At 42.6% G+C, this 26,250-nt stretch overlaps 1 protein-coding gene across 1 annotated transcript; it reads left to right on the top strand.

Annotated features, from left to right (window-relative positions):
* Positions 1 to 323: 323 nt before the first annotated feature.
* On the top strand, positions 324 to 4,549 carry LOC137331599 (probable G-protein coupled receptor 139; the record flags this gene model as incomplete). The annotated part of the gene is made up of 2 exons (XM_067995506.1): positions 324 to 393; positions 3,630 to 4,549. Coding segments are annotated over exons 1-2 (990 nt in total), but the record flags the coding sequence as incomplete, so codon positions are not given.
* Positions 4,550 to 26,250: the final 21,701 nt, after the last annotated feature.

The following is a 26,250-nucleotide window of genomic DNA, read 5'->3' as shown; positions in this document are numbered from 1 at the left end:
GTAAATGAAGCCGCTCATTATTGCTTTATCAGTGCTGTATGAGCACAGCTTTCAACTTTATTCCCGAGAGAAGTCTGATTAAGATAATGTCTTGAACTTTGAAATGTTTGTGTTATATCACCACATTATTTACATCGGAGTCAAAGTTGCTAATGTAACATGTTTGTTCAAGTAACTATAAGTAATAGCAATGATCAGGGGCATAACCTTGTCAGTAGAGACTTATCCCGTGCATAAATCTGGACTTGTTATAATGGATCAACTCAGGTTGCCTGTTAGAGCTGTGGTTTTCAGGCCAACAGAAGTCACTGCTTCTCTCAGAAATGCATTCTTCATTAATCCGTCAGATAATATTAATTTATTTTCCTGTCCTTGCAGCCGTTGGAGTTCCGGGTAAGCCTTTATATTCACTGCGAATGGTGTAAATCGATGTTAACTCTGCTGATATTTCTTCTCCCTGCATATTTTACACAGCTGAATGATGGAATGTATTAAGTCTCTACTCTTTCATTTTTGTAGGAGCTGCGTTTTATCCGTAATAAACTCGGTATATCCGACCCTGGCATTGTTACTGGCCTATTCTCTGTACTGAATGTATTGTTGAATAATGGTATCTCTTGAACTGCAAAAGGTTCAATCTTGTAGGAGCTGCGTTTTATCCGTAATGAACTCGGTATATCCGACCCTGGCATTGTTACTGGCCTATTCTCTGTACTGAATGTATTGTTGAATAATGGTATCTCTTGAACTTCAAAAGGTTCAATCTTGTAGGAGCTGCATTCTATCCGTAATGGTCTTTGCTTTTCCAACCCTGGCATTGTTATTGGATTATTCTCTGTACTTACTGTATTGCTGAATAATGGCACCTCCTTAGCTTCCAAACGTTCATTATTGTAGGAGTTACATTATATCTGTGATGACATTTTATAACCATTGTTACTGGATTATTCTCTGTAATGAATGTATCGGAATCAGGCGTTAAGAGGTGGTATCAGACCAGGAGGAGCTGTTAACATGTTCCATGTACCATGTTGTGGAACAAACATATGCTGGAATATTAAGATGTTGGCGTTTTATTAATTGGACAGTCCCGGTATTTATCGCTTTACATTATAAATACATGAGAAGGAATCTCAATTATTTTGAGATCTGTCTGAAAGAGACTTTTGATGCTGTTTATTCCATGATTTGTAGATGATATGAACAGTGTAGGTGAACAGCTGGAGACTTGAAGGATCTTTAGAAACATTAAACTATTTCACAGAGGCTTCACTAACAAACTGAGAATAGGATCGGTGAGACACGGGACTGGTGAACAGAATTCAGGCGCAGGATGATAGGATTTAATCAGATATGAAAATGGACTTAAGAAAGAGAGTAGAGTGAGTGATTGAGAGGGAAAGGGAGAGGCTCTGGTGTGAATAATTAATCAGAATGAACTGCTGAAACTTCCAGTACAATTAAAAATATAAAATGTGACTTGAAGGAGTTATTATGATGTGGTCAGATTGGGTGAGTTTTTATTGTGGGACTCGCTCCTCATGTTTATATCCCTGTCAGGCCCTGTTTTTGTGAATGTTCCTTGTTTTCTAAATTAACACCAAATATAATTAACATTTATTTTCAGAATATGAATCAGTAATTCCTTGACCCTAATTAATTTTTTGGATACTGTATTTTTAAAGCTCGGCTGAATTCAATAAACAACGTGGTTGAATTAATTAATACTTTCAAATTTAATTTTAATTGAATGTACAAAGTAATTTATTGACCACGTTTTGTACCCATCACAGGTTCCCTGACACCAATAACCACAGTAATGAACTGTTGATTGTATTAGTTGGAGCCCATGGAATCCAGGGTGCCTTGGCACTTTGGATACAAAACTGGCTTAGTGGCAGAAGGCAGAGGGTGATGGTCGAAGGTTGTTTTTGTGACTGGAAGCCTGTGGCCAGTGGGGTACCACAGGGATCGGTGCTGGGTCCCTTGCTGTTTGTGGTCTACATTAATGACTTCGATATGAATGTAAAAGGTATGATCAGTAAGTTCGCTGATGATACAAAGATTGGTAGGGTGGTAAATAGCGAGGAGGATAGCCTCAGTCTGCAGGACGATATAGATGGGTTGGTCAGATGGGCGGAACAGTGGCAAATGGAATTTAACCCGGAAAAGTGCGAGGTGATGCACTTTGGAGGGACTAACAAGGCAAGGGAATACACAATGAATGGGAGGACCCTAGGCAAGACAGAGGGTCAGAGGGATCTTGGTGTGCAAGTTCACAGATCCCTGAAGGCGGCGGAACAGGTAGATAAGGTGGTAAAGAAGGCATATGGGATACTTGCCTTTATTAGCCGAGGCATAGAATATAAGAGCAAGGAGGTTATGATGGAGCTGTATAAAACACTGGTTAGGCCACAGCTGGAGTACTGTGTGCAGTTCTGGTCGCCGCACTACAGGAAGGATGTGATCGCTTTGGAGAGGGTGCAGAGGAGATTCACCAGGATGTTACCAGGGCTGGAGCGCTTCAGCTATGAAGAGAGACTGGGAAGATTGGGTTTGTTTTCCTTGGAGCAGAGGAGGCTGAGGGGGGACATGATTGAGGTGTACAAAATTATGAGGGGCACAGATAGGATGGATACTAAGGAGCTTTTTCCCTTCGTTGAGGGTTCTATAACAAGGGGACATAGATTCAAGGTAAAAGGCGGGAGGTTTAGAGGGGATTTGAGAAAGAACTTTTTCACTCAGAGGGTGGTTGGAGTCTGGAACTCACTGTCTGAAAGGGTTGTGGAGGCAGGAACCCTCACAACATTCAAGAAGCATTTGGATGAGCACTTGAAATGCCATAGCATACAAGGCTACGGAACAAATGCTGGAATATGGGATTAGAGTAGACAGGGCTGATGGCCGGCGCGGACACGATGGGCCGAAGGACCTCTATCCGTGCTGTATAACTCTATGACTCTATGACTCTATGGATTGTGTTATTGGGACCTATAGATTAGATTCCCTCTAACACTCTGCTGCAGTCTCTCCCTGTGAATCCCAGCCTCTCCTCCCATTGCATTGAATCCTCTGTCTCCTCATCCCTTGCTTCATTTTGTCCGCTTTCCCAAACCATCTGCTCCTGACTCCCCTCCAGCTCCTGCATGTCCTTTTCCTTGTCTCCTTTCCAATCTCACTCACTGGCTCAGTCTCCAGCTTTCTTTCCCGTTTGCAGCCTGCCTCGTCAGCTTTCTTAACCCTGAGCAATAAACCAGCTGCACCTCCCCCCGTCCCCTTCCCCCCGTTCTCCGTCCTCTCACGTTCCCTACACTTCGCTCTCTTTCCTCTCCTTCTGGAACTCAAATCCGGCTTTAATTCCGCTGGATTCCGAGTGTGTAAAACCCATTCTCCCTTCCCCACCGGCACTGCGCCCTCACTCAGCCCTTCCAGTGGATCCGGTGCTCACTTTATTCACTTTCTTTATTCATCTTCCAATTCATTATTGATCATTGTGTTTAAAAACATCTCTCTGTCTGAAAGCGCTGCCCAGGTCAATCAATCACTTTCCACCCTTCGACGTAGCAACAAAGCTGGAAATCTGACTGCAGATCCTCGCAAACTGCTGCTTTGTCTCCGGGTCTGATCAGTAATTTCTCTGCTTCATTTTCTCTCTCTTACAGTTAACTTGGTGGCGATTGTGATCCTGTCCCGAGGAAAGTGCGGTCTCTCAAAATGTATCAGTGTCTACCTGGTGGGAATGGCAGTGGCCGATCTCATGGTCGTTATCGTTGATGTGATATTGGTGCGGATTAAGGTGATTTATCTCCCATTGTCATTCCTGGACATTACGCCCGTGTGTAGTTTTATTAAGTTCTTGAGTTATGCAGCCACGGTGGTTTCTGTTTGGCTCACAGTGGCTTTTACCTTTGATCGATTTGTGGCCATTTGTTTTGAGAAGCTGAAAACTAAATATTGCACCGAGAGAACGGCGGCTGTGGTTCTGGGAACAGTGAGTGTGCTGGGCTGTTTCGAGAGTCTCCCCTGGTACTTTACATATAAACCTCGATATGTAATTTATAATGTTCCCTGGCGTTGTGTGACTAAAGCCAGCTTCTTTGCTTCCCCCAAGTGGGCCGCATTTGACATGTTTCATCTCATTTTAACCCCTTGTGTCCCGTTCTGTCTGATTTTGCTGCTCAATATTCTGACGGTCAGGCGTATTTTAGTGTCCAGTCGAGTCCGCAGGGGACTCCGGGGCCGCAGCAATGGAGAGAATCACAAGGACCCAGAGATGGAGAACCGAAAGAAATCCATCATTTTGCTCTTTAGTATATCGGGCAGTTTTATACTGTTATGGATGACACATGTTGCATTCTATATTTATGGACGAATTACAGACATTCAGTATTATTATTCCTACTCTGACCCTCGTTATATCACAGAACAGACATCAGTTATGCTGCAGCTTCTCAGTTCCTGCACAAACACGTGTATTTATGTCCTGACCCAGACCAAATTCAGAGAGGAGCTGAAGAACGCGATGAAATATCCATTCAATCTAATTGTTAAATTAATGAAATCATAGAAAGAGCTGAAGGGTTTCAAGCACTGGAATAAATCCCATTTCATCCTCCATCCCCTACACTTCCCAGGGGACGGAAAGTACATTTTATATTAACAGCACAGAGCCATGACATGACCTAAAATCTGGTTCTGATTTCATATTTATTGATAATCTGACCTATTGAGGCGGGATTTGCTCTGCGGACGACACATGAATTGTTGCTCGAAATGGCGGCATTGAAGAGTTCTGCTGGACTTCATCTCAATGGCCGCCCTGCAAAAAGGGCAAACCTGCCAATCAAAGGAGCTGCTGTGGGCCCGATCAGAATGTGTATGCTCCAGATAAAGGGAGAGAGAGAGGGAGGGTGACAGAGAGAGAGAGACACAGAGAGAGACAGACGCAGAAAGACAGAAACAGCGACAGAGGCGGAGACGGAGGAAGAGACAGAGATAGATCGAGAAAAACGAAGTATGAAAGAGAGCGAAAACCAGAAGGGCAGAGATGGAGACCAAAAGGGAAATTGAAATGTGTAGGTGGTGCCGAATCCTTCCAAGTATAATCAGTGTAATATCCCTCCTATATAGATTTCTCCTTCTATAATGCGGGCTCTAAATTACCCCTGACTAATATCCCGTATGCTTTTCAATGAGCCTTATCAATCTGTCATGCGATCTTTAATGGTTTGTGTACCTAAACCCCGGGTCTCTGTGTTCATACACCCCCATCAAAACTGTACCCTTTAGTTTAGATTGCTTCTCCTCATTCTTCCATCCAAAATGCACCAATTCACAATTATCTGCATTAAATTTCATCTGCCACGTTTCTGCCCATTTCACCAGTCTGTCTATATCCTCCTGAAATCTGCTACTATTCTACATTGTGCAGAAGTATCCCTGTAGGATATTCACCGCTGCTTCTGGAGAGTGTTTAGGTGCCTCTGTTCTTCAGCGTGCTTGGGTGAGAGAGCATGAGAGAGATAGAAAGTGAGTGAACGAGAGAGAGTGAGAGAGGAAGAGTGAGTGACGGAGTGGAAGAGAGAGATTAAGTGAGAGAGAGTTTGAGATTGAGCGAGTCAGTGGAAGATAACGTAGGAACATAAGAGCTTAGAAACAGGAGCAGGTGCAGGTCATACGGTCCCTCGAGCCTGCTCCGTCGTTCAATCAGATTATGGATGATCTTCGAGCTCAACTCCACTTTTATCTCCGATCCCCATATCCCTTGATTCCCTTAGAGTTCAAAACTCTATCGATCTCAGCCTTGAATATATTCAACGACTCAGCATCCACAGCCCTAAGGGGTAGATAATTCCAAAGATTCACAAGCCTCTGAGTGAAGAAATTCCTCCTCATCTTAGTCTTAAATGGACGACACCTTATCCTGCGACTGTGCTTCCTGGTTCTCGATTCTCTAGCCAGGGAATCAACCTCTCAGCATCTACATTGTCAAGCTTCTCATAATTTTATATGCTTCATCGAGATCACCGCTCATTCTTCTAAACCCCAGAGAGTATCCGCCCATTCTATTCAACCTCTCCTCATAATACAATCCTCCCATCCCAGGAATTAATCTAGTGACCCTTCGTTGCACCGCCTCTAAGGCAATTATATCCTTCCTTAGATAAGGAGACCAAAACTGTATATAGTACTCCAAGTGAGGTCTCACCAAAGCCCGCTACAATTGTAGTAAGAGTGAGTGAGTGAGCGAATGAGTGAATTTGATAGGAAGAGAGGCATGGAAAGTAAGAGGCACAGTTACACAAGGAGACAAACATACTAATACAAGCAGACAGAAAGGGTGATTGAGAGAATGGCAGAGTCAAAATCAGAAACCGATATAGAGAGAGAGAGATCAGGGAAGACAGAGATTGAAAGGAGAAGGACGGAAAATACAAAATAATAGAGTGACTGAGGAGGAGAAAGGTAAAGATAGGGAAAAAATATGAGACCACGAGAAAGACATGAAGTCAGATTGAGATATAGATGGACAAACACACAGAGATAGTTAGAAGAAAAGACAGAAAGGGAAAAGAAAGAAGTGAAGAGACAGAGAGAAGACAGAAAGTGGGCCTGAGGAAAGAAGTGAGATGGAGAGAGACAAAAATAAAAATAGAAAGTAAGACACGGAGAGAGAACACAAGGACAAAAGAAATGTAACGATTAAAAAGACAGAGAAAATTAAGACAGATTCACATAAAAGGGAGGGAGTGTGTGTGAGCGAGAGATAGAAACTAAGAGGGGTAGAGACAGTTACTCAGAGACGGAGAGCATTAAAGTGAGTTGTTAAGACAGGAGAGAAAATTAAAGAGAGGAAGAAAGCAGTTATGTAAATATATATAGATATTTATAGATATTAATATCTATATATATTAATTTATATATATACACACAGAGGGAAAGAGCGAGAAAGCAGACATGGATGGAAGGAGAGCGTGACACTGACAAAGAATTACAAAGTCATAGAAGCGGAAAGATAAATAGGCAGAAGAAATCAATTCAAAATATCTAGAGACTGAGAGAGAGGCGGAGCAGGAAAGTGGCAGACATAAAAAGACAATTAGAGAAAGAGAGAAAGAGGAATAGAAAGCCGTGAGAAAAATAGAAAACAGGAGAGAGGGGGAGAAACATAAAGTGTGAAGCAGAGATAGAAAGAAATGGAATGAAATACAGAAACAGATGGAAAGAAGTGTTCGAGAAATCAACTGGAAACAGAAAGAAAGAAGTCGACAGAAGCAGAGTTGGAGAGATCGAGAAAGAAACAGAATGAAACAAAGACAGTTGAAAAGGGGAGGAGGAAGAAAGAGATAGAGAGAAAGAAAAGGGAAAAGTAGAAACAAAGACAGAGATAAACAGAGGCAAACAGAAAGAGAGAGAAGGATACGGAGACAAAGGTGGAAAGACAAAAAGACGGATGAAATTAGGAGAGAGACAGCGAGCGATGGGGCTAGGGAGGCAAATGCAAAATACAGAGAAGGCAGAGATAGAAGACAGGCAGCGACATAGAGACAGAGAGACGCGCGTAGAAAAAAGCCAAGAGTAACAGATAGAAAAATATAGAGACATGAACAGCGACAGCGAGGTGAAAGTTAAAGTAGAAGTGGAAATAACAAAATAGAAAAACATACAGAAAAAAGAAGAGATAAATAATATACACAGAAAACAATGAAAGATGGACAAACATATAAAGTGAAAGGAGGGTAGAGAGGGTGACAATAGAACATAAATAAAAACATTAAATAACCAAACAAGCTGTATAACCTGGAGTGTGTGAGAGTTCTGACTAGCAGAACAGCAGCAGATGGAGCAGGCCAGACAGTTCATGTTTGTTCCGGGGTAACACTCTTGTGGATTTAATTTTGACATTTCTAAAAATGATTCCGGAAGACTGCACAATAAAGCCCCTCAGTCTTGTGTACCTGACCCTGACCATTACTTACTGCAGGAGTGTCCCCACTGCTCTGTGTAGTAAAAATTCTTTTGATAAACGAAAGTCTGATATTAATTCGGCTTCAGCATGTCTGAAGGGAAAAGACTGTCAAAAGATGGAAGGATTGTTAGAAAGATTGTTAACGACACAGTGTAAACAATCACACAGCAGACGATAAATAACCATAGCGACAAGAACGATGCCAGGACGGCTCGATGTCGTTTGAACACCTGCCGACTTAACCTGGTTGCGTTGTGGAAACTGAAAGAAAATAAATGAAGTGTCAATCAATCGTGGGCTGTATTTGTAGAAACCTTTTGTTGACAAGCCACCGTCCCAGAGGTGTGGTTCTGTGTTAAAAAAAAGGTCTTTAAAGGCTGGGCAGAAGTTGAGTGGGGCGAGACACAGATCCACCACGACTGCTTCAACCTCACCCTCGCTTCCTGGCGGCACCACCTCACCTGGGATCTTCCTGACTGCTGGCCACCTCCCAGTTCATGCCTCGATGCAGGTTAACAGATTGTCTTTGAATCAGATGACCTGGTTACAAGAGAGAGCCGTGTTACACTACAATGGTCTCCATCTTCCCGGTAAGCTTGAGCCAACCATAAGGAGATAATTTTCGTTATTGGTTTAGTCTAAGATAGACATTTGATTTCCAAACGGATATGTATTTTGGTAATTCAGAGTGTGTTGTTTTATTGTTGTTAAATCGAATGCTATCGAGCATAAACCCAAGATGTTGTTCAAATTCTAAAGTCAATTTTATAGTGTATTAATGATAAATGATTGTTTTTTTTAATAAAGCTATAGTTTGTGTTTGAAGTTTCTTTAGGATGAAAAGCCCATAACATTAAACCTTGGAGATAAAAAGCATTGCCCCAAATTATAATGTAAATTAACTTTGCCCCTTTTTTCTCCTCCATCTGGACCATATGTAACATTCCCAGTGAGCTGCTGGATTCTGTAATAAATCACAATGTACTCTTACCCCTTCTGCTGTGTTACTAAATTGGACAGGGCCCCGCAGCATTTTCCTGCTGTGTTACTGTTACAAATACGGTTATTGTTTCAGATTGAAGAAAAATATGAATATGGAGAAATTACCAGAATCCTAGATCCGATTGAGATTGAGTCCAATTTTACTCTGATTTATTTAATAGGAGCTAGAATTGCATTCTCTACATGAAATGGCTAATTTGACCTTTCCTCCGAATGTCTGGTCTGTCCTTCTCCATAAGCATTACATGGAAATAACCAAATATTAATTGATTATGTTTTTGGAGAAGTTCACATGGTAGTTTAATTACCACACTGCAAAGCTGTCTTTCTTTTAAACACTGGCTAATGCCATTCTCACTCAGTTTGTATCTTTAATTATAGTGCAACAGTGATTTGACAGGAACAGCAAATGAACCCTCTCTGTGTCTCACCATAACAAGCTTTAACTGAAATGTGTGTTTTGTTCATGTATAATATGAGACAATTTTGCATGGTTATAAACATCATACAGTTGACACGTAAGACATGTTGTCTCCAAACTAGATTTAATGTTTACACAAACCCTTTATTGCTTCATTTAATTGCATTAAACTGACACCTTCTTAATTTTCCTTCTCTGTGGAATCCTAACAACCTCTATCACACAGAATTCATTCTCGTAATACATTAATACTGACTTTTATATTCTTAACGCATTTTTCTTATATTACACACTGTGCTCCACATGGGTACAGAGATTTAAATATAAAACAAATCTCCGCCGGAAGGGAATAGGGGAAACATGGAGAGACGGTCTGAAACTGGGGGACAAACATAAACTTAAAGACAAAAATCACCAAAGGAAGGAAAAAAAGGAAATAACATACAGAGAGAGCCTGAAACTGGTCACGAACACTTCAGGAGAGAGAATGGGAATAACCTGCAGAGAGGGCCTGAAACTGGTCACGGACACCTCAGGAGGGAGAGTGGGAATAACCTGCAGAGAGGGAATGAATTAAGGAATGAACAGAGATTGAGAATGAAAATCACCCAGGAAGAAGAGAGCGAATAAATTAGTATAAGGATCTGATACTTGGAAATGACAAAGATTTAAATCTAAAATTGTGTTCGAGAGTGACACAAGGATAAACACAGCGATAGGGTCTGAAAGTGGGAATACTAATTTCAATAGCAAAATCACGATAGCAGGGAGAGAGGGAAAACATGAAGAAAGGGGCAAATATTGGGAATAAACAAGGACTTAAATATATAAATCACCTCAGGGAGCAGATGTGAAATAACAGAGTGTAGGGGACTGAAAGTGGAGATATGAAGAGAATTATATATAAATATCACCTCGGAAGGGAGAACATACGAACATAAGAATTGCTGGACATAAAATGAGTACGGTCCATCTTGTTCGATACAATGATAACGGAGTTGGTGATTAATCTTAACAATCGATCTCCATCAAAGGTGTAGATTGTGACATGTTGCGATAGTGTAAAACGGGTGAGAGTAAATCGATAGTTCCTGTTACAACTCTCCAATTTTTATTTCATTGAAGTCAATGGAAATAAAATGGGGAGAGATGTAAAACCAGCTGTGGATTCGCTATTACCGTTTTTCACTATCGCACAAGGTCACAATCTACCCCAATGAGTCTACAGCAGACAAAGACATGAGCTGTGGAAAGCTTCGTGAACCTTAGGGCATAAATTGGTCTCCAGCAGACCCAGACATGAACTGTGGAAAACTTTTTGAACCTTAAGGTATAAATTGGTCTTGGGCAGTAGTATAAAACGGACGGCACCAATCAGCAGCCCCTTCTACAATCAGCCCGATGTCCTTTTCCATTGAAGTCAATTGATGGGAAAATCAGACGAACAACAAAACGGGGTGCTGTTGCACTAACGCACATTTTGCACTGTCGCTCATTTTGCAATATCACTCATTTTTCACCATCGCTCATTTTGCACTATCGCTCATTTTGCAATATCACTCATTTTTCACCATCGCTCATGTTGCACTATCACTCATTTTGCACTCTCACTCATTTTACGCCATCACTCATTTTTCACCATCGCTCATTCTGCATCACTGCCGAAGACCGATTTTATCCCCAGTTTTTTTCAGATAGCATTGAATTCTGTAATTCATCCGGAGAAACAGTGTGCGATGGGATATCTTGCGATTGGGTTTACAGTCCGCCAGAGGGAAGCTTGTGATGGAATAATTTCATTCCGAAAGTGCTGTTGATGCCAGGGCTCATTCCAGGAACGGGCGCTCCGAGCGATGAGCGCCACTCTCGGGGAGAGCCGATCTATAAACCGCAAGGCCGCAGCTATTTATTTTCTACCCACTAATTTAAACCGGCTGGACACAGAAGAAACCCGTCTGTGGGCCAGAGATTTATCTACCCCGCTACTCGACTTCGATCAGGGCGCAGCACAGGCGGTAGTGGATGGGCCGCCTATCATACATCCAACTCAATTCTCCTTTCCACTGAATTCACGGGGTGTAAAACGGGCGGCCGATTAGCTACCGCCTGTAATTCCGCCCCGCCGAAGTTATATTCATCCATGATAATCCATAGGGCGCAGCCACCAGCCTCCGATTTGATTCGGGGCACTCAGCAGGATCACTGAACATCTGTCAAGCAGCCCAAAGTTTCAAGTCACTTTCCACATTTCGAATAGTCAGACACTTTATCCCTGTACCAATACACTGTTTATTTCTGGGTTCCTCAAATTGAGTCTGCGGAATATAACATATTACTTTTACCCCTATTATCAATGTAACGCAAACTATCTTCACTCGAGCCATTCCGTGTCAGGTCCAACACAGCAACAGCAATGGAACTTGGGCTGATGGGATGTTGATGCGCTTGCAGGAACTGTTTCTGCTCTCATCTCACTTATCCATGCAATGCCTACTGGGTTTAGTCCAGAAACACACACTGGAACGAAACTAGAAACGACGCCATCAGAAACAGTGAAATCTGCAACGGTTCCATGCAGGTCACTGGTGCTGGGATTGGGCTCGGTTGGGCTAAAGGTCAGAGTGAGACAGATCAAATTGTTACAATGAAGCTGTGAAAGCCCTGGAATAAGCGGTCATGGCTGCCACTCCCCAAGTAACGAACTCCCTTCGATTCTCCATCAGATCCCTTGCGGCTGCATGAATCACCTTGACTGCCATATTGTCCAGGTTGCTCTGCATGGCCTTACATATCTCCTGTGTTGTCTTACAAATGCGGATCTTGAACTCCCCCAAATGAACGGCCATCTCCAGAATGTGGGAGCTGACTGTCTCCACGGCCTGCACATTAGGTCTGTGCTACCAAGCCTTAGTTCTGTTGAAGACTGCGGTCCTGGGATCTGGGGCTTTGGGCTCTTCAGCCAAAGGCAGTTATTTCTCGGCCTCGCCAGGGGATGAACATAGAATTATTTCCAGCTCCTCCTGCTCATTGGTGCTCGGTGCTTCACCCTGTGATATACCCTCAGTCTCACTATAGACATCCTCTCGAGAAGGGGGCATCTGGGCTAGTAATGGAAACGGTGAATCTGGTGCCGCAAAAGATGCTTCGGAGTTACGAAGCTTACTGTCATATCTTTACTTCTTTAAATGGTGTGAGACCTTACAATTAACAACAACTTGCATTTATATCGCGCCTTTAACGTAATGAACCCCCCCAAGTCGCTTCACAGGAGCGTTAGCAGATAAAATCAGAGGACAGCATGTTGGTGACTGGTTGGTGAGTAATACATTTGTTTTGCTCTCTAAGCTAGGGGAGTGGGTTAAGAAGAAATCTATAACTTGCTAATATTGTATTAAATTAATAACTTAAATTAGATAAATAAATTAATTAAAAATAACCAAAAATAAACCGAGTGAATTAATTATATAAAGACTTTAATGAGGCAAATAAATAAAACAAGGTTCTATAGAGATGCCAAGGCAGGTGGTGTGCTATAACTGTAACATGTGGGAGTTTGTGGAAAACAACTTGATTCCAGGCAATACCATCTGCAGTAAATGTCTGCAACTCGCAGAACTTCGGCTCAGACTTGTCCAGCTGGAGTCTGAGCTGCAGTCATTGTGATGCATCAGGGAGCGGGAAGAGTTATGTGGACACTTTTGATTCAGGAAGCAGTCACACCCCTTTGGTTAGGTACTAGTTTAGATTTGGTCAGTGGTCAGGGACAGGTGGATGTGACTGCGAGTCATGGAGGTAAGGGAACCCCAGATGCAGTGCTGGAGGCGCCTCAGCCTTTGCCCTTGTCTAACAGGTGCAAGATACGGATGTGAACGAAAATATGCAGGGAGGATGGACAAATTGACCATGGAACCATGATAGAGGAGGTCATTCAAGTGGGGGGAGCGAAAATGAATGTTGTACTATTAGGGGGTAGTATAGTCAGGGAAATAGATACTGTTCTCTGCAGCTGCGATCGGGAGTCCCTAAGGATGTGTTGCCTGCCTCGTGCCAGGGTTAAGGATATCTATTTGCGGCTGGAGAAGAACGTGAGCAGGATGGGGAGGATCCAGTTGTCGTGGTCCATATAGGAACCAATGACATAGGTCGAACTAGGAATGAGGTTCTGCTGAGGGCATTTGAGGAGCTAGGGTCCGAATTAAAATGCAGAACCTGAAAGGTAATAATCTCTGGAATACTACCTGAACAAATTGCTTCCGGACAAAGAGAATAGATGGTTCAATGTGTGGCTGAAAGAGTGGTGTGGGAAGCAGGGTTTTCAATTCATGGGACACTGGCACTGGTGCTGGGAAGAGAGGGAGCTGTTGAATTGGTACAAGTTCCACTTAAACCAGGCTTGGGACCAGTGTCCTGGCGAAACAAATTGCGAGGTAGGTAGACAGGACTTGCAACACGTAAGGGGGGTGGGGGTGGGGTGGGTGGGGGTTAGGTAAAGGTAAGTTTATAAGTCTAAATAAAACAGTCACGGCTGTGGAGTAGAGTAGCGATTTGGGTAAAAGCATGCAGAGTGTGTCAAGAAGGGACAGAGTGTTTAACAAAGGTTTTCGGGCATTTGTGACTAAGGTCACATCACGGAAAATTTGTAAAAAGTTAGAATTAAAGGCTCTATATCTGAATGCACGACGAATTCGTAACATGATAGATAATTAATGGGGCAAATAGAGATAAATGGGTTTGATCTAGTAGCCATTATTAAGACGTGGTTGCAGGGTGACCAAGGTTTGGAATTAAATATTGCAGGCTACTTGACGTTTAGAAAAGATAGGCAAAATGGAAAAGGAGGAGTGGTAGACTTGATAATAAAGGATGAAATAAGGACAGTAGTGAGAAAGGATCTTAGCTCAGAAATTCAATATGGGTGGAGCTAAGAAATAAAAAGGTGCAGAAAACACAGGTGTCCCCCTCACAGTAGTTATTGTGTTGGACAGAGTATGAACCAGGAAATGAGAGGAGTATATAACAAGGTTAATTCAATAATCATGGGGGACTTTAATCTTCATAAATACTGTGCAAACCAAATTGGCAATGATAGTTTGGATGACGAGTTCATGGAATACATTAAAAGAAAGGCTTAAAATGTTGCCAAAAAAGAGTAGTAAGCGTGAGGATTGGGAGGGTTTTACAAGTCAGCAATGGCCAAGAAATCGATATTGAGAAGTATGTAAAAAGGAAGTGATTAGCGAAAGTAAACGTCGGTCCCTTAGATCCAGAGATAGGAGAAATTATAATGCGGAGTAAGGAAATGGCAGAGACGTTACACAAATATTTTGTATATGTTTTCACAGCAGAAGACACAAAACATACCGGAAATAGTGAGGAACCAAGGGGCTAATGAGTGTGAGGAACTTAAAGTAATTAAGATTAGTAAAGAAAAAGTACTGGAGAAATTAATAAACCTAACAAATCCCCCGGACCTGATGGCCTACAGCCTAGGAGTTTAAAATAGGTGGCTGCAGAGATAGTGGTGTTGATCTTCTAGAATTCCCTAGATTCTAGAACGTTCCCCGTAGATTGGAGAGTATTCAAGAAAGGAGGGAGAGAGAAAACAGTTAACCTAACATCAGTAGTAGGGAAAATGGTAGAATTTATTCTAAAGGACTTAGTAGTAGGGCACTTAAAAATCATAATAAGATTTGGCAGAGTCAACACGGATTTATGAAAGGCAAATCGTATTTGACAAATCTATTAGAGTTCTATGAGGGTGTAACTAGCAGGGTAGATAAGGGGGAACCAGAGGAGTTAGTATATTTGGATTTTCAAAAGACATTCGATAAGGTGTCACACAAGAGGTTGTTATGCAAAATTAGGGCTCAGAGATTGGAAGTAATATATTTGTATGGATTGAGGATTGGTTAATGGGCTGAAAAGAGGGATAAGGAATAAACGGGTTATTTTCGGGTGGCAGGTTATAACTAGTGGGGTGATGCAAGGTTCAGTGTTTGGGCCTCAGCTGTTCACAATCTATATCAATGACTTAGATGAGGGGACCGAGTGTAATGTATCCAAATTTGCTGACGATACAAAGCTAGGTGGGAAGGTAAGCTGTGAGGAGGACGCAAAGACTTTGCAAAGGGATATCGACAGTTTAAGTGAGCGGGCAAGAAGGTGGCAGATGGAGTATACTGTTGGGAAATGTGAGGTTATTCACTTTGGTAGGAAAAATAGTAAAACGGAGTATTTTTTAAATGATGAGAAACTATTAAGTGTTGTCAGAGGGATTTGGGTGGTCCTTGCACACGTAACACAGAAAGTTAACATGCAGTTACAGCAAACAATTACGAAGGCAAATGGTATGTTAGCCTTCATTGCAAGACGGTTGGAGTGTTAGAGTAACAAGGTCTTGCTACAGGAACGTAGAGATGACGTCGAGAGAGAGACAGAGAGAACAGAACGCCTGGCCAGTGTCAGCTCTCCTTTTCGGGTATTATCTTTTATATTCTGTGACCACTCAGGGAGTGTCAGAGAAACCTAGTGTGTGCGTTTAGATCCTATTTTGGGTATAAAACTGTATGATCTGGTGCAAACTGCATGTCTATATTTAACCAGACGTATAAGCTATATGTATATGATCTAACGACGTGAATAAAGCGAATTGAGAGTTAAGAGAGAATTGACTCTGCTCCTCTTTGTACTAAGCCAATAACTGTAACCGGTGACCTCCGGTCAACACCATAATGGGGCCCAAAAATGCACACTATATTCTGGAGCTACGGGCTTTGACAAAAGAGTATAAGTAATAAATGTTGATCCTAGTCACCAGTCCCAGGGAGCAGTAAAATGGGTTATAATCAAAGAGGAAAAAGACAAATAACTGATAAAGCTTCATCCTACTCAGTGTTGCTGGCCTCCTATTAGATAGAGGACTCCCTAAAGCCTGCCTCAGAGTTGTACAAACCTATTTCAGTGCGATGTCTGTACATAAGCCGAGTTATGTGGTTCCAAAAAAGCGGTGTCCACGAATAGTTGACAACGTTAATTTATTTCAACAAGTCCGTCTATGACATAAATCTTTTTCTTGTACAAGAATATGATCCCAGATATTACATTTGCTCATAAAATGGGCAACTAATGAACACGTTCCAATGAAAGTTAACAACAACTTGCACGCACAGATCGCCTTTCATGCAATCAACATTCCCGGGCGATTCATGGAGGAGTGAGGGAAAACAGGCACAAAAGGAATAAGAAGATATCAGGAGGACTGGCGAAAACCTTGGTCAAAGAGTGGGTTGAAGGAGGATTTAAAAGGAGGAAAAATAAATGGGGAGTCGGAGGGGATAGGATTGATATTCAAGAGGAGAATTCAGATGTCTGATGGACAAAAATGGACGCCTGGCCAAAGAAGGAGATATTAGGAGGGATGACAAAAGCTTGAAGCAAGAGATGGGTTTCATAGGAGGTCCGAAAGAAGGAAAGAACTTGCCTTTATATGGAGCCTTTCAAGATCTCAGAACGTCCCAAACAGTCAACGAAGTACATTGCGAAGTGTGGTCAGCGTGATAATGTAGGAAACGCGGCAGCCATTTTGCAAACAGCGAGCTCTCACACACTGCAATGAGATAAATGATCAGAAAATCGGTTTTAATAATTTTGGTTGTGGGAAAATTATTGGCCAGGACACTGGGGAGAACTCCCTGCACTTTTTTGAATAGTGCCATGGGATCTTTTACTTATACCTGAGAGGGGACCTCAGTTAATGTGTCATCCGAAAGTCAGCACCTCCTACAGCGCATCACTGCATTAGTACTACCCCTCCGACAGTGCAGTGCCCCCTCAGTACTGACCCTTCTACAGTACAGTGCTCCCTCAGTACTGACCCTTCTACAGTACAGTGCCCCCTCAGTACTGACCCTCCGATGGTGCAGGTCTCCCTCAATCCTGACGCTCCAACGGTGCAGCACTCCCTCAGCACTGCATTGCAATGTCAGCCGGGACTATGTGTTCAAGCCTGTGGAGTGGAACTTGAACTGACAACTTTCTAACTCAGAGACAAGACTGCTACCACTGAGCCACGGCTGACACCTGAATGTGGGGGAGGGGAATGGAGGGGCTCGTGGTGGGCATCCTGGAGCGTGGATATGGCTGAAGGCATGACTGTGAAATGTAGGGCAAAAGGAACTGCAGATTTACAAGCTCCCAGAGGTGGAGGAACACAGTGTTGGGAGGGGCTGCAGGGCTGCAGGTCGTCAGAGAGGTAGGGAGGGATGAGGCCCTGATAGATTTAAGTGTCAGAAAGAATATAAATAAACTACAGGCTTAGGATACTGGAATTCAATGCAGGTCAGAAAGGGCTTGCGTGATTGGTGAGCCAGGGGTGGGATGGAATCTGCGGCAAGGATTGTGGGACCCAAGTTCATGACTTCCCAATTGTTAACCGTAGGAAATTGTGTCTCATCTCAAACAGAATGTGGTTCTCACAACATAAAGTCATTGGATGGGTCATGAGAGGCGATGGTTTCGTCAGCGTTCATCTGAAAGCTGGTCCATGTCTGTGGACTATGTCACCAAAGGGCAGCATGTTGATGAGGGAGCGGAGGGAGCGAAGAATTGGACCTTTAGAGACATCAGAGATAACGATGATAGGGTGGGAAGAGAAACTCTCCTGGCTCTGTTCAGATATTGAGAGGAACCAAGCGAGTGCAGTCCCACCAAAAGAGGCCAGTGTCCGGTGAATGACGAGTTGACGGGTGGGTTACCTGTAGGAGTGGAGATGGGGAGGGGTGGCCCATGGAGGGATTTAAAACCAAGGATGAGAATTCCAAATTTAAGGGATATTGAATTGGGAGCCAGTGAGGGTCAATGAGGCGGAGCAGGACCTGGTGCTGGTTGGTCACGGACACCAGAGTTTTGGACGAGCTCACATTTATGGAAGGTGGAGTTTGTGTGGCCGATCAGGAGTGTATTGGAGGAGTGGAGTCTGGAGGGGACAGATGCATTGAGGAGAGTTTCAATGGCAATGGGCTGAGGAAGGAATGGAGTCGGTGAGGGAATCACGGGACCTTTGTGATGGAGATAAATTGGACCATGAGCTCAGCTCGGTGTTACAAGGGACCAATTTTACTGGAGCCGTTAACCAATGTTGGACAACGGGTAAACATTTGCAGTGAAATAGCGGAGAGAGGGATGACAATGTGGCACGTTCAGTGTCCGTCCCCTAATATTCCCCACAGGAATTTACAGGCTGCATTCCCCATCCCGCCCTTTAACTATTCTCGTGTCAGAGACTCACAATTCATATTTTAACTGGGAAATAGCAGGAACAGAGTGAAACGGGTCTGCTTGTGTCCCTGGATTCAGTCTACGCCCACGGAGAATCGGTAACATTTATAAGTGAATCACCAGAAGTGAACATGGTCCATAAAATTATATGGAAATTATAAATGAATCCGCTCATTATTATTGGTTCAGTCCTATACGAGCACGTATTTTAACTTTATTCCTGGGAGAGTTCTGATTAAGATAATGTCCTGGACTTTCAGATGTATGTGTTATATTCATAACATTATTTACATCGGAGTCAAAGCTGTGATGTAATGTGTTTGTTCAAGTAACTGTAACTAATAGCAGTGATCAGAAGTATAACCATGTCAGTGGAAACTTATCCTGTGTATAAATCAGGGCTTGTTGGAATGGATCATCTCAGAGTGCCTGCCGGAGCTGTGCTTTCCAGGCCAACAGAAGTCACTGCTTCTCACAGAAATGCATTCTTCGGTAATCGGTCAGATAATATTAATTTATTATCCTGTTCTTTCAGCCATTGGAGTTCCAGGTAAGCCGTTATCTTATCTGTTAATGGTGTAAATCGATGATAACTCTGCTGCTGTAATTGGCAAATTAGTTTTCTCCCTGCATGTTTTACACAGTAACATGTTCTATTCTACTGGCTGAATGATGTAATGTGTTAATTCTCTGCTCTTTCGGTCTTGTAGGAGTTGCATTATATCCGTAATGAACTCTCTGTATGCAACCCTGGCTTTGTTACTGGATTATTCTCCGTACTGAATGTATTGTTGAATAATGGTATCTCTTTAACGTCTAAACGTTCGGTCTTGTAGGAGCTGCAACATATTTGTAGTGACCTTTGTATATCCAAACCTGGCATTGTTACTAGATTATTCTCTGTAGTGAATGCAATGTTGAATAATGGTGTTCCCTTGGCTTCTAGACGTCCGGTATTGTAGGAGTTGCATTATATCTGTAATGACCTTTGCATATCCATTGTTACTGGATTATCCTCTGTACTGAATATATTGGAATCAAGCATTTGAGCTAAGAGCTGGTATCAGACCATCAGGAGTTGTTAACAGTTTCATATAGTGGAACTAACTCATCCTGGAATATGTTTTTATCAGTGTGTTTTCAGTGATTGATAATGAGACAGCTCACGGTCTCAGTGCTACAAGGAGGAGGCACAATATCCTCCCTCCCCAAATAACATGTTTCCCTTTAACTGGGATTGCAATGTATTTATTGGTTATCACAGTTATGAAATATTATTCCATTAGGTTTGTATCTGACGCCGCTTCAGATGTCTGGCCACTGAGCTGAGTTTGCTGCTGACTCTTGCACATCTCCTGCTCTGCTTCACTGTTGCTGAATTCACTGACGATCATTGGAATTCATTGTAAAACTGAAATGTTTTGATGTCATGTTGTCTCAGTTTGCACTGTATCTGTTGCAATCAGGAGCCCTTCTCTTTATTTGTAGATTATAAGTATGATGTTGGCGTTTTGTTAATTGAACAATCCCGCCATCTATCGCTTTACTGTATAATTACAGGAATCTCAATTATTTTGTGATCTATCTGAAAGAGGCTTTTGATGCTATTTATTCCATGATTTGTAGATGAAGTGAACAGTGTAGGTGAACAGGTGGAGACCCGAATGATCTGTAGAAACATGAAACTATTCCACAGAGGCTTCACTATTTAACAAACTGACAGTGAGAATAGGATCGGTGGAACATGGGACTGGTGAACAGAATGCAGGCACAGGATGATAGAATTTAATTAGATAAGAAAATGGACTTGAGAAAGAGAGTAGAGTGAGAGATAAAGAGGCTGTGGTGTGAATAATTCATCAGAATGAACTGCTGAATCTTCCAGTACAATTCAACATAAAAGAGGTGATTTGAAGGAGTTATTATGATGTGGTCAGATTGGGTGAGTTTTTATTGTGGGACTCGCTCCTCATGTTTATATCTCTGTCAGGTCCTCAGTCTGTTTCTATGAACGTTCCTTGTTTTCCAACTTAACACTAAAGGTAATTAAAGTTAACTTCAAGAATGGAATCAATAATTTCTTGATCATAAGAATTAATAGGATATTGTATTTTCAAAGCTTGGCTGATATCAATAAACAACGAGCTTGATTTAATTAATACTTCTAAATTTAATTTTAATTGAATGTACAAAGTAAATTTATTGAACACATTTTATACCCAACACAGGCTCACTGACACCAATAACCACAGAAGTGAACTGTTGAGTGTATCAGTTGAATTGTGTTAGTGGGGCCTATAGATTAAATTTCCTCTAACACTCTGCTGCAGTCTCTCCCTGTGAATCCCAGCCTCTCCTCCCAATGCAATGAATCCTCTGTCTCCTCATCCCTTGTTTCAGTTGATCCTCTTTCGCAAACCATCTGCTCCTGACTCCCCTCCAGCTCCGACATGTCCTTTTCCTTGTCATACGCCCAATCTCACTCACTGGCTGAGTCCCCAGCTGCCTTTCCCGATTTGCGTCAGCCCCTTTCGGCCCTCATGACCCAGTGCAACAAAACAACTGCACCTCCCCCTGTCCACTCACATTCCCGACACTTCGCTCTCATTCCCTTCCACCTGGAGCCCGAATCCGGCTTTAATCCGATGGATTCCCGGCGTGTAAAAGCCAATATCATTTCCCCACCGGCACTGCGCCCTCACTCAGCCCTTCCAGTGGATCCGCTGCTCACATTAATCGTTTTCTGTATCGATCGCCCAATTCATTATTGATCTTTGTGTTTAAAAATATCTCTCTGCCCAAAAACGCAGCCCAGATCAGTGAACCACTTTCCACCGTTTGATGATGAAACAAAACTGGAAATTTTCCCCCAGATCGTCTCAAACTGCTGCTCTGGCTCCGGGTCTGATCAGTAATTTCTCTGCTTCATTTTCTCTCTCTTCCAGTTAACTTGGTGGCGATTGTGATCCTGTCCCGAGGAAAGTGCGGTCTCTCCAAATGTATCAGTGTCTACCTGGTGGGAATGGCAGTGGCCGATCTCATGGTCGTTATCGCTGATGTGATATTGGTGCGGATTAAGGTGATTTATCTCCCATTGTCATTCCTGGACATTACGCCCGTGTGTAGTTTTATTAAGTTCTTGGGTTATGCAGCCACGGTGGTTTCTGTCTGGCTCACAGTCGCGTTCACCTTTGATCGATTTGTGGCCATTTGTTGTGAGAAACTGAAAACTAAATATTGCATCGAGAGAACGGCGGCTGTGGTTCTGGGAACAGTGAGTGTGCTGGGCTGTTTAGAGAACGTCCCTTGCAACTTTACATATGAACCTCGATATATAAGTTATAATGTTCCCTGGCGTCGTGTGACTAAAGCCAGCTTCTTTACTTCCCCCACGTGGGCCGCATTTGACATGTTTCACCTCATTTTAACACCTTGTGTCCCGTTCTGTCTGATTTTGCTGCTCAATATTCTGACGGTCAGACGTATTTTAGTGTCCAGTCGAGTTCGCAAGGGATTCCGGGGCCGCAGCAATGGAGAGAATCACAAGGATCCAGAGATGGAAAACCGAAAGAAATCCATCATTTTACTCTTCAGTATATCGGGCAGTTTTATACTGTTATGGATGACACATGTTGCATTTTATATTTATGCACGAATTACAGACATTCAGTATTATTACTCCTACTCAGACCCTCGTTATATCACAGAACAGGCATCAGTTATGCTGCAGCTTCTCAGTTCCTGCACAAATACGTGTATTTATGCCCTGACCCAGGCTGAATTCAGAGAGGAGCTGAAGAACGCGGTGAAATACCCATTCAATCTAATTGTTAAATTAGTGAAATCATAGAGAAAGTTAAAGGGTTTCAAGCAATAGAATTAAATCCCATTTCATACACCATCCCCTGGAGACTGAAAGTTCATTTTATGTTAGCAGCACAGAGCCATGAAATGACCTTAAATCTGGTTCTGATATATTTTATTGATTATCTGACCTATTGAGGCAGGATTTGCTCTGCAGGCAGCACATGAATTGTAGCTTAAAATGGCTGCACCGAAGAGCTCAGCTGACTTCATCTAAATGGCCGCCCTGCAAAATGGGCAAACCTGCCAATGAAAGTAGCTGATGTGGGGCTGATCAGAATGGGTGCACTCCACATAAAGGGAGGGAGAGAGGGAGAGAGACAGAGAGACAGAGAGCGAGAGAAAGAGGGAGGCAGAGACAGATAGACAGAGAGAGACTGAGAGACAGGGTGAGACAGAGACAGAGTGAGACGCAGAGAGACAGACAGAGAGAGAAACAGAGTGAGAGACAGAGACAGAGAGAGACAGAGAAAGAGAAAAAGAGAGATGGGGGAGAGAAAGAGAATGAGAAAGAGAGAAACAGCCACACACATAGAGAAAGGGATGGACACAGAGAAAGAGGCAGTGAAACAAAAAGAGAAAAATAGAGGAAAAGAGAGCCCGAATGAGAGAAAGAGAAAACGAGCGATAAACAGAGAGATAGTGAGAGAGGTGGGAGAGAAAGAACGAGGTAAACCGAGAGAGAAAAATAAAGTATGCAAAAGAGAAGGAGAGAGAAGTCCAGAGCAGTGGAGACGGAGACCAAAAGAGAAATGGAGTGTTGCAGGTGGTGCCTATTCCTTACAGTTATAATCACTTTTATATTCACCCTATATTGAACTCCCCTTCGATAATTCCCGCTCTAAATTTCCCCTGACCAATCTTTATAAAGTCAAGGATCCTGTATGTTTTTCTTGAGCATTATCAATCTGTCCTTTCATCTTCAATGATTTGTGTACCTAAATCCCGAGATCGATTTGTCCCTGCATCCCCTTTAAAATTGTACCATTTAGTTCATATTGCCTGTCCTCATGCTTCCATCCAAAATGCATCACTTCACACTTCTCTGCATTAAATTTCATCTGCCACTTGTCGGTCCAATTCACCAGTCTGTCTATGTCCTCTTGAAGTCTACTACTATCCTGTAACTGCATTGTGTAGTACAACAGCTGCAGGATATTCATCACTGCTTCTGGCGATTGAATGGGTGCGTCTGTTCTTGAGTGTGTGTGAGTGAGAGAGAGCGACTGCTAGAGCGAGAGAGAGAAAGTGTTAGAGAGAGCGTGAGGGAGTGTATGATAGAGAGAGCGAGAGAAAGTGAGTGAGAGAGAGAGTGAGAGAGCGAGAGAGTTAGAGTGAGAGAGGTTGACAGAGAGTGAGAGAGTGAGACGTGAGATAGTGAGTGAGAGAGAGTGAGAGAGTGAGTGAGTGAGTGAGAGCGAGTGATAGGGAGAGCGGCATGTAACGTAAGAGACATAGTTACACAAGTAGACAACATACCAATGCAGGCAGACAGAAAGGGAGAGTGAGAGAATGGCAGATTTAAAGTCAGAAACAGATATAGAGATTTAGAGAGGGAGATCAGGAAAGAGAGAGATAGAAATGAGGAGGGAGGGAAATGCAAGATAGTAGACAGTGACTGAGGAGGAGAAAGGTAAAGATAAGAAAAAAACACGAGAACACTAGAAAGACGTAAAGACAGACAAAGATCGAGACGGAGAAAGAAACACAGATAGTCAGAAAAAAGAAAGAAAGGGAAAAGAATGAAGTGAAGAGACATAGAGAAGACAGAAAGTGGGCCAGAGAAAAGAAGTGATATGAAGAGAGACAAAAATAAAAATAGAAAGATAGACACGGAGAGAGAACAAAAGGACAAAAGAAATGGAACGATTAAGAACGCAAAGAAAATTAAGAACGATTCACGTAAAAGGGTGGGAGTGTGTGCGTATGACAGAGATAGAATCAAAGAGGGGAAGGGACAGAGTTGCTCAGAGACGGAGATAAATAGAGTTAATAAGACAGGAGAGAAAAATAAAGACATGAAAAATGCATATATATATATATATCTATATTTATATATATATATATATATATGTATATCGAGAGAGAGAGAGAGAGAGCGAGGAAGGAGACATCGATGTTTCGAGAGCGAGACACTGACAAAGAATTACAAAGTGTTAGAAACGGAGGCTTAAATAGTCAACAAATCAAACCAAAATAATTAGAGACTGAGAGGGAGGCAGGGCAGGATAGCGTCCGGCGTAAAATAAATAGTAAGAGAAAGAGAGAAAGAGGAATAGAAAGCAAGGAGAAAAATAGGAAGCAGGAGAGGGGGATTATAATGATTAAAACTGAGATTGACAGAAATGGAATGAAATACTGATACAGATGCAAAGAAGAGTTCGAGAAATCAACTAGAAACAGAGAGAAAGAAGTGGACAGAAGCAGAGTTGGAGAGATTGAGAAACAAACAGTATGAAACAAAGGGGAGGAGGACGAAAGAGATGGAGAGAAAGAAAAGGCACACACAGAGAAACAAAGACAGAGATAAACAGAAGCAAACAGAAAGAGAGTGATGGATATGGAGACAGAGGTGGAAAGACAAAAAGACGGATTAAATCAGGAGGGAGAGAGAGAGAGAGAGAGGGGCACAGGGAGACAGATGTAAAAAAGGCAGAATCATAGAAAGTTACCGCAGAGAAGGAGGCCATTCGGCCCGTCGTGTCCGTGCCGGCCGAAAAACAGCTGTCCAGTTTAATCCCACTTTCCAGCACTTGGTCCATAGCCCTGTAGGCTACAGAACTTTGAGCGCACATCCAAGTACTTTTTAAATGACTTGAGGGTTTCTGCCTCTGCCACCCTTTCAGGCAGTGATTTCCAGACCCCCACCACCCTCTGGTTGAAAAAAATTCTCCTCAGCTCCCCTCTAATCCCCTTACAATCACTTTAAATCTATGCCCCATGTTCACTGGCACCTCTGCTAAGCGAAATAGGTCATCTCTCTTCACTCTATCTAGTCCTGTTATAATTTTACATACCTTAACATCACCCCTCAACCTCCTTTGTTCCAAAGAAAACAACCCCATCCTATCCAATTTTTTCTCATAACTAAAATTCTCTAGCCCTGGCAGCATCCTCGTAAATCTCCTCTGTACCCTCTCTAGTGCAATCACGTTTTTCCTGTAATGTGGTGACCAGAAGTGTACGCAGTACTCAAGCTGTGGCCTAACCAGTATTTTATACAGTTCTGTCATAACCTCCCTGCTCTTATATTGTATGCCTCGGCTAGTAAGGAAGGTATCCCTTATGCCTTTTTAACCACTTTATCTACCAGTCCTGCTACCTTCATGGATCTGTGGACGTGCACTCCAAGGTCGCTTTTGATCCTCTACACCTCGAATTATCCTCCCATTTACTGTGTACTGCTTTGTCTTATTTGCCCTCTCCAAATGCATTAACTCACACTTCCTTGGATTGAATTCCATTTTCTCTGCCCACCTGTCCGGTCCATTGATATCTTCCTGCAGTCTACAGCTTTACTCTTCACTATCAACTACACAGCCAATTTTTGTATCATCTGCAAACTTCTTGATCAAGCCCCCCACATTCAAGTCCAAATCATTAAAATATACCACAAAAAGCAAGGGACCTTGTATCACAGGGAACAGCCTTCCAGTCACAAAAACACTTGTCAACCATTACACTTTGCTTCCTGCCACTGCGATAATTTTGGATCCAA

This window comes from Heptranchias perlo, chromosome 2 (assembly GCF_035084215.1).
Source record: "Heptranchias perlo isolate sHepPer1 chromosome 2, sHepPer1.hap1, whole genome shotgun sequence".
Lineage (NCBI taxonomy): Eukaryota > Metazoa > Chordata > Chondrichthyes > Hexanchiformes > Hexanchidae > Heptranchias > Heptranchias perlo.
Note: the sequence above shows the minus strand (reverse complement) of the source record. Positions and strands in the feature narration are given on the sequence as shown.